A 9,698-nucleotide genomic window follows, 5' to 3' on the forward strand; every position below is an offset into this window, starting at 1 on the left:
TTCATTTATTAATGCATTTGTTAATTCTTTGCTGTTGAATTGTAGGATTTTTTGGGTATATTTTCAATTTTAATCTGTTATTTTGTATGTGATTTATAGTGTCTACCATTCTGTAGGTTGATTTTCCACCATGCTTATGGTTTTCTTTACGATGGTTAGTAATGCCTCACTTGCCTAAATTTGACTTAGTTGCTTTTGCTTTTGCATCTTTTCCAGAAATTATTGCCAAGCCTCATGTCATGAAGGTTTTCACCTCTGTTTTCCTCAAGGAGTTTTATGGTTCCAGTTCCTACATTGGAGTCTTTAATCCATTTTGAATTGATTTTGTATATGGTGTAACATAAGGGTACAATTTCTTTCATATGATTTCCTTATCCAGTTTCTCAGTGTATTTGTTAAAGAGATTCTCCTTTCCCCACTGTGTATTCTTAGCTTACTTGTCAAAGAGCTGTTCATGGTGTATACTTGGGTTTTCTGGGTCCCTATTCTGTGCCATTGGTTTGTACACTTGTTTTTATGTCTCTATCATACTGCTTTAATTATTGTAGCTTTTAAATATGTTTTGAAATCAGGAAACATGATACCTCCATCTTTATTTTTTTCCTCAATACAGCTTTGGCCAATTGGGGACATTTGTGGTTTCATATGATTTTTAGGGTTGTTTTTATTTCTATGAATAATGTCATTGGAATGTTGATAGGAAGTGCATTAACTCTGCAGATGAATTTGGTTAGTACAGGCATTTTAACAATATTGAGTCTTCCAACGTATGAACACAATGTGCCTATTTATTTTGTCTTCTTTATTTCATTAATGATTTGCTGTTTTCAGTGTAATAATAACATTTTACCTTGTTTGACGGGTGTATGTGTTAAGTATTATTTCCACGCTATTGTAATGGGATTGTTTTCTTAACCTCATTTTCAGAAAATTTGTTGTCAGTGCATAGCAAAGCAGTTAATTTTTATATTGATTTTAAATATACAAATTGCTGTATTCTTTACTAGTTCCAATAATTATTTCTTGTAGAGTGTTTTGGGTTTTCTATGTATGAGAACATGCCATCTGTAAACAGGTGTAATGTTTTCTACTTTGGTGGTTTGGAAGCCTTTTATTTCTTGCCTGATTGCTCTAGTTTGGACTTCTAGTATTATATTGAATGGAAGGAGTGAACATGGGAACCTTGGCCTTATTCCTGATCTTGGAAAAAAAGCTTTTAGTTTTTCACCATTGAGTATGTTGTGAGCTATGGGCTTTTAATTTATGACCTTCACTGTAGCAAGTTCAGTTCTTACTATTCCTATTTTGTTAAGAATTGTTATCATAAAATTAATGTTGAATTGTATCAATTATTTTTGCTGTTATCTGTTTAGATGATAATGAGGTCTTTAACTTCTATTCTGTTAACGTGCTATATCACACTAATTAATTTGCCTGTGATGAGCCAATCTTACATTCCAGGGATTAGTTCCACTTGGCCATGGTGCATGATACTCTCAGTGTGCTGTGTCTTTCAGCTTGCTAGTGTCTTGTTTAGGATTTTGCACCTATTTTCACCAAGGATATTGGTCTATAATTTTCCTTTCTTATGATACTTTTGTCTGCTTTTGGAAACAGGGTGATACTGGCTTCATAAAGAAAAGTTTGCAATTGTTTACTCTGTTTTTGGAAGAGTTAAAGAAGGATTTGTATTAATTCTTCTTGAAATGCTTGGTAGAATTCACCTGTGAATCTGTCTAGTCCTCGGCATCTCTCTGTTAAAAGGGTTTTGATTTACTAATTCACAAATTCAGTTGATTCACAAATTCAATTTCCTGTTTGTTAACTGTTTTGTTCAGTCTTCTTATTTCTTCTTTAGTTAGTCTTGGTAGGTTGCATAGTTGAGAGATTTATTCATTTCTTCTAAATTATTTATTTGTTGGTGAGTAGTTGTTCACAATAGACTCATGATCTTTTTTTTTTAATCTCTGTAGCATTGGCTGTAGTGTCTCCTCTTCCTTTAATTTTTCATCTGATTTGATTCTTCTTTTTAAATTTGTTAATCTCTTTAAGGATCTGTTGATTCGTCTGTCTTTTCAAAGAATCAACTCTCAGTTTCACTGTTTATATATCATTTTATGACATTGTGTTTGGAGAACACACTCTGTGTTATTTTGATTCATTTAACTCAATCAACAAATATTGTGGTTGGCCATATGGTTGATCATACATATACATGAAGGCACTTGATAAAAAGGTATATTGCTATTATTATACAGAGTGTTCTCTAAGTCTCAGTTGGTAGATGTTGATGTTGATTTCTTCTATAACCTTGCTGATTTTTGTCTTTTCCATTTTTTTTTAAGAAAGGGGTTTTGATTTGTCTATGTTTTCAATTCCCTGATTTTTTGGTTTTCAAATTTTGAAGTATATTTTTTGGTGCAAGCAGTTATGATTGCTATGTCTTCTGGATGGACAGACTCTTGTCATTATGTAGTATTTCTCTCTGTTTCTGGTTTTTTTTTTCCTGATAATTGCTGTTAATAATAAGGCCATTCCTAATTTCTTTTTGTTAATGTTTCCATGATATATTTTCTATCCTCCTACTTTATATTAGCATAATCAGTTATATTTCAGGTGAATTTCTTGTAGGTAGAGTTTATCATGTTTTTAATCCATTCTGACAATATCCATCTTTATTTAGAATGCCTACATTTACAGTTACATTTATTGTAAATATTGGATAATATTGCATATAATGCAACTGTTGATATTAAGGATAATTTAGGCTTGAGTTATTTTATTGCAGTGATGGGGACATCCCCCCTGGGTATGATTTACATTGTTGTGCTGAGTCTAATGAGAAGGAAGGAAACTAAAATGTACTAGCTGCTGTAAGTAATGATATCAGAATTGAAACTTGAAGAAATAAACTTGAAGGAGATGGGAAAATACTAAAAAAAAAAAACCAAAACCTTAAGTACAGAATGTTCAAACTATCTCAGCATCATTACCAATACTTTCTGTGCCACTGGTTCATTTTCAAACACCTGATGATTTTTTTTTGAGACTTTTACCTCTTGAATCCACATTTGCTTTCTTACTCTCTTGAACAAAACTTTCTCTTTAATTCTTTTTCTCTTTCTTCTCCCTTGAAATTCACAATTTGGTCTAACTCTACCTTTCTAGTTACCTTTGGCACCTAGGCAACAAGTTCCCTTAGTGACAGTCCATAATTAGTAAGGGCAGACCTGGCTTCTTACTTGGAACTTGACTTTTCCAATTGTTTCACATCTGTACAGGTCAACCTTGCCATCTTAGTATCCCAAGTTTCAGTCTGGGTGAAAGGGCAAGGCATATGTTGACCATTCAGTGTAACATATCAGAGAGTTATTGAGTCTAAAACAAAGACTATGAAAAGAATCATTGTTAATATCTATGAGCCTCAGGCTCTGCTGAATACAGTTGATTGGAGTATTGCCATCCAAAAGATCATAAACATGGAACAGAATCCTTTTTCACAAGGATGTTCACTGAAGTGAAAAATAAACACAACTTTAAATTCAAATGGTACAGGAATGGCTAAAATACTGCTGTGATCTGTATAGTGTAATGTTATATGTCTATTAAAGTAATGTTCCATAGAGTATGTAATAATTTTGGAAAATGAGTATATTGATATTTTAAAAAAGAAACAGAATAGAAATTGTTTTTCAGGAAAATATACAAAAAATCCTGTAAGAAAACACAATAAAAAGGCCACTTTTTTCTGCCAGAAACGAAACAAAACTAGACTAAACTGAAAAAAAAAAGGTGATAGGTGCCACAGAATGCTCAAGAAATTTATTTTTCACATTTTATAATGAAAATTATCAAATATTCAACAAAATTTACAAAAAATCAGGTGTTCAACCTCTTACTATCAAGATATAGAAATTTCCATGACCCTAGACATCTCTCTCATGCTGACTCCTAGATAATCCCCACTACCTCGCTCCTGTATGAACCACTGCATTGATTTATTTTCCATCACTAATTATGTTTGCTCATTGCAGACCTTAAGATATATGAAACCATAAAAAAAGTTATTCTTTTATGAAAGCTTTTTTCACCCAGAAAAAAATATTTTTGGAATTATCATTGCTGTTGTATATATTAGTAGTTCATTCTTTTTATTGATAAGGAAGGTTTAATTGCATTTATAAACCACAATTTATCCTTCTTTTTATTCATATACACTTGGGTTATTTCAAGCTTCTGGATAAATAGCTAAGAATGGATGTATGCTTAAGTATATGTTTAATTTTAAAATAGTTGGAAATTTATCCCATGTGGATGGATCATTTTATATTCCCATCAACAGTAAAAATAGTAAAAACTGTATCCACAAGCAGAATTTTTCTCACCATGCACACCTGGTCCAGGTTACCATAATCTTGTTTCAGGTTTTTATAGTATCTTCATAATGAATATCCCCATTTCTACTCTTGATGTTCAAAAAAGCAGTCAAAGTAATCCTGTTAGACCATAAGTCAAATCATGTCAGATATACCTCAAATGTTTTCCCATTTTTTCCCAGAAAAATCCCATTAGTACTTTTTACTGAGATTCTCTGATATTTCAGGTCTCATTTTCAATTACTCACTCTTATTTCCTCCTTTGACCACACGGGGCTTCTTGATTTTTTTTTCTACTAAATAAACATATTCTATTTGCACTTGCTGGTCCATCTACCTAGAATGGTTTTTCTGCCTAAATATATTCAAGATATTTTCATATTGGTCAAAACTCCTTATCTCAGCACTACTTAAATTTTGAGTCAGGTAGACAGTTATTCTTGGTGATGTCCTGCCTTGTGCATTGTAAGTTGTTTCGCAGCAGCCCAGACCTCTACCCACCAGATGTTAATAAGCAGTGCCCACTATACCCCGTGTCTACGACAACCAGCAGTGTATCTAGACTTTGCCACTGTCTCCTCTGGTGTGAAATTTCCCATGGTGAGAACCACTAATTTTGGTCTTAGTTGAAAAGTCATATGGGCTTTCCCTGACCATTCTGTTTGAAATAGTGCACTTCTATCCCCTTAGGTTTGCCACCATCACAGTCTTCCTCTATGTTAGCTCCCATCATTTTTTAAACCATTGGTATAGTCGCCATTTGTCCAGCTTTTGTTATGCATCTTCACAACATTGTAAACTCTATAGGACCATAGATACTGTTTATGTACTTCACTACCATATTTTCAACTATGAGAATTAGGGGCGTAGTAAAGAGAGGGTGGGTAATATTATCCAGTTCATCTGTGTTTTGTATACTTTTTTTCTGGTATGTTTAACTTTTGACACTAGCTTTCTCAGCCATTTTTTAGCACAGAAAATCCATCCTGGGGCTTTAAAAGTGCATATTTTACATTTACTTTCTTTCAGAACCTGAGGTAAATCTGTATAAGATATATTAATAGTAAAACCCAAACTTCTTTTATTATTATTAGAAGACTTAAACTACTTAAACTCCTACTACAAAAATTATATCCTCTTCTGTGGTTATAAACATTAAAAGGTCCATGAAGATGGTATGCTTAAAAAGAGAGGAAGTTAAGAGGAAATAATAAGAGAAACGCACTTTTTCAATATGTAAATACAAAAGTAGTGAAGACTGTCATGTGGAATAAAGCTAAAACCTTTTAATGCAAATTTTTCATAATATAAAATTAATTAATAATTAACAATATAATTAATCTTCACCATGTTATAGTAATAATTCAAATTTCTTTTTAAAAACTATTTGCACAAAGGTAATGTAATATGCATATTCATTAATGATATTTGTATAACATACTACGGTAAACTGTAGAATATTTGAGTATATAAATATGTGGTTTAATAAAATATATCCTTATATCATGAATTTATATAAAATTCGAATGAAACATTTTTAAAGGTGGTAATGAGAAATTGAGCTCCCTCTTGTGGATATAACTTTTTGATAGCCTATTTTTTAGAATAGTTTTAGGTTTACAAAAAATTATGCAAAAAGTACAGGAAGCTCCCATATAAACCCTCTGTTCCTTTCACAGTTTTACTGTTCACTGACATCTTACATTAATATGATATATTTGCCACAATTGATAAACCAATATTAATCAATTTTTACTAAAGCCCATTGTTTACAGTAGGTTTGCTCCTTGTGTTGTAAAGCAGTATTATCAGTTTTGACATACCCTGTAAGTCATGTATCTGCCATTAGAGTATCAAACAGAATAGTTTTCCCTCCTTAAAAATGCCCCATGCACAACCTATGCATTCTGTTACTCAGCTGCTTAAAACCCTCATGACCACTGATTATTTTTACTGTTTCCAGTTTTGTCTTTTCCAGAGAGTAAATTCATAATCCATGTAAATATTGCTGTTTCAAAATTTAAAAATTCTCCTTTGTATTGTCTCATTTATTGTTTTATACTATTAATATTTTAAAATATAATAACATGCACTGTCTCCTCTCCATTCTAGCTCACATAAATATATATTCCTTAATTTGCCCCATCTATGCTACAATTATAATAACCCAGTATTATGAATATATAACGACAATTGGCACAATTCAAGAAAGTTTAACACCAGCCCCCGAATTAGGAGGAAACTAATTAGTAACACAAAGTAGATTTTACAAAAAGAATACTATTATGACCATAAACCAAAACACCAGACCTTTTAAGTTCAAAGACCTATCTCAGAAGGTCAAATTTTCTCATTGTTTTATCACTGTTTTAGAAGAATCTAGGTTAACACATAGTAAGAATTTGGAGTAAAGCTCAAGAAAGTAAGGAGGATAACCTAGATTATGTATCGCTCCTGACAACACGATGGTTCTATAATTATTTGAATCTGATGCTGTCTCTTGACCAGAAAGCTCTACTCAGTTAAAGGCCCATGGTCAGACATGAAGAGACAAAGTGTCTAACAAAGGAAGGAGTTGAAAGAGGTGGCCTGCCAACATTTGTATATAAGCATATAAACCAGTCTCTAGACAGAGAACACCAGAAGTCATCACAGAAAAGGGCGGAAAAAATTGCTGGGTCAAAGCCCCAGTGACACTAGGCAGGCAAGACCAGCAGAGACACAGCAGTGAAAACCATCTGAGTCGGTGAACCTTACACACCTGTTTATACCTGGTGCTTCTTTCCTCTACATAAAGTTGACTGAACACTGAACAGTGTTTGTGTTTGCAGTGCTTATTTTCCTAAAGGGAACTATGCCCCATGACAGGATTATACTAACACCACAAGAAGAGATTATAATCTCTAGAGACTACTAGGTCAGTCTGGGCTATTCAGAAAAATTGGAAAGTGCCATTCATCTTTTGTCATCTGAGATCACATTCTTCCTCCATAACATCCTCATGGCATTTTTCACTTCTGCATTCCTCAGCGTATAAACCAGAGGGTTGATCAAAGGTGTTCCAAGTGTATAAAACACAGTTATCATCTTATCCATGGGGAAAGTGGTAGCAGGCCGTGTGTATATAAATATACAAGGACCAAAGAACAGGATGACCACGATGATGTGAGAGATGCAGGTGGAGAGGGCTTTTCTCCTCCCTTCAGCACTGTGGTTTCTCAGATGATGCAGGATGACAACATAGGAGACCATCAGCACAACAAAGCTCACTGTGCATATGGCCCCACTGTTGGACACCAGAAGTAGGTTGGTCACATAGGTATCAGCACAGGCAAGTTTCAACAGAGGCTGCAAGTCACATAAATAGTGATCAATCACATTGGGACCACAGAAAGGTAAACTCAAGGTCAGAAAAATCTGAGTTGAAGAATGCACACAGGACCCTACCCAGGCCACAGCCACCAACCCACCACAGACTTGTTGACTCATAATGGTCATATAGTGCAGAGGCTTACAGATGGCCACGTAGCGGTCAATGGCCATGAGGATAAGGATGAAGATCTCCAGGCAGCCAAAGGAGTGGAAAGAGAAAACCTGGACTATGCACTCACTGAAAGAGATTGTGATGTTCTTCAAAAGGGCATCTGCAATCACTCTAGGAGCTATGGAAGTAGAGAAGCAGGTATCAGATAGAGATAAGTGGAAAAGGAAGTACATTGGACTCCCAAGTGCCCGGCTGGTCTTGATGGTAGCAATAATCAGGAGGTTCCCCAGTAATGTTCCCAAATAGAGAAACAAGAAAGTGACAAACACTGTTTTCTTCCTGACAGGATCTTGGGTCAACCCAAGCAGAATGAACTCAGTCACGTTATTATTCAGCATGATTTCATGAAAGAGGAGGAGGGATGAGTGTGAAACAGATTATCTGTAAAAAAAAAAAAATAAAGGCATTAATTTTTGGTGTGATATGTAATGCTATGGAATATTTTAGAAAAAAAATTATACTTTATCAGGGACATTCTAGCTGTGGTTTCATAATAATTTTCTTTACCACTTTGCTCTTCAATTTCTAATGACTACTTTGTAGGTTATTATGAGTCTTAATAAACTTATAAATGTGACACTTATCAACAGCAGTCTTCAAATAATACCTCTTATTAGCTTGGGCATAATTATGATAATTTTGTCAATTTTATAAATGCATGTTTAAAGTTACATCTCTGTTTTGTAATTTATTTAATTTTTTTCATATTCAATAAAATCTGCTTCTTACGTTTTGCATGGTGTATCACTCTGCATTTAGGACACATTTGACTGCCTTTGGTTCAAATGTCAAGGACTTTTTTGGTGTGGACTAAATATCTTTAAGGATGTTTTGGGCAGAACCAAATGTCCTGCAAGGCACATCTTCTGATAACTACAGTCTTAACCTCAGCTCTTCAAAAAAGATTAGCGAACTTCAACAAGGCTAAGATTGTCAAACATAACTAACAGACTACTTTTGGTGTTGGAGGAACAGAGAAGAGCTGATAGAAAAGCAGGCAGACAAAGATGGAACACAGTCGAGGGAGGAACATGGAGTATTAAGTGGGCCCTTCTGTGCTGAAAGTCCATACTGCCCTGCAGACCAGAGCGCAGGGAGAAGCACTGCTTTCTTTAAGGATTCTCTCTCTGACTATGCACCCCTGCCCAGGTCAGTCTCACTAAATGTGGGTCTTTGGGAGAGACTCTACACTCACTTTATTTTTTTGCAGAATGTACCATTCTTTATGGAAAAGTTAACAAGTTTTCCTAAGATACTTTCTCCATTAAAAGCCAGAATTAAATATATAATCTACCCTCCTTGAGCTCCTTGCTCTATGTAACTTAACCCCATGATTCCTGATTATCTGTTCCAGAGATGCCCAAGAAAACAGCTTGATCTGAGAATCAAAATGTCACCATAAAATTTAAGACCCACTACTTATGCTTACTGTATCTGATTGCCCTCTATTATTAAATTAATGTCTACTTATTCCTCATTCAGAATCTTACTAAATAGACAGAAGGAGCTGTGTGAAGTGTAGATAAGATCATATATGGAGAAACATCAGACAGGGACAAATATTGATGAAAAGAAGAATCTTACTCAAAATATTTTCCAGAACTCCTCTTCCACATATGAAGGAAGTTATTTTTCACCTTGATTATAGCTGTAAGCCTCTTCACTGTCGTGTTTCCTCTGAACTTTCTCTGAGACGTAGTCATTTATCCATCAAATTAAATCTCTGAAGTGTACCAACTGCAAATTACATTCTTATAATTACACTGGGAAGAATACAA

At 34.2% G+C, this 9,698-nt stretch overlaps 1 protein-coding gene across 1 annotated transcript; it reads right to left on the reverse strand.

The window, feature by feature from the left end:
- Nucleotides 1-7,331: 7,331 nt before the first annotated feature.
- On the reverse strand, nucleotides 7,332-8,258 carry LOC102539934 (olfactory receptor 4C16-like). Its single transcript, XM_006214121.1, has one exon. It carries the CDS (start codon nucleotides 8,256-8,258, stop codon nucleotides 7,332-7,334), a length of 927 nt encoding a protein of 308 aa, XP_006214183.1.
- Between the last annotated feature and the right edge of the window lie 1,440 nt (nucleotides 8,259-9,698).

The sequence above is a fragment of the Vicugna pacos genome, chromosome 10 (genome assembly GCF_048564905.1).
Source record: "Vicugna pacos chromosome 10, VicPac4, whole genome shotgun sequence".
Lineage (NCBI taxonomy): Eukaryota > Metazoa > Chordata > Mammalia > Artiodactyla > Camelidae > Vicugna > Vicugna pacos.

What these genes read in the sequence shown, in the direction of transcription:
- LOC102539934 (XM_006214121.1), bottom strand. Translation starts at nt 8,258, where the DNA reads ATGCTGAATAATAACGTGACTGAGTTCATTCTGCTTGGGTTGACCCAA.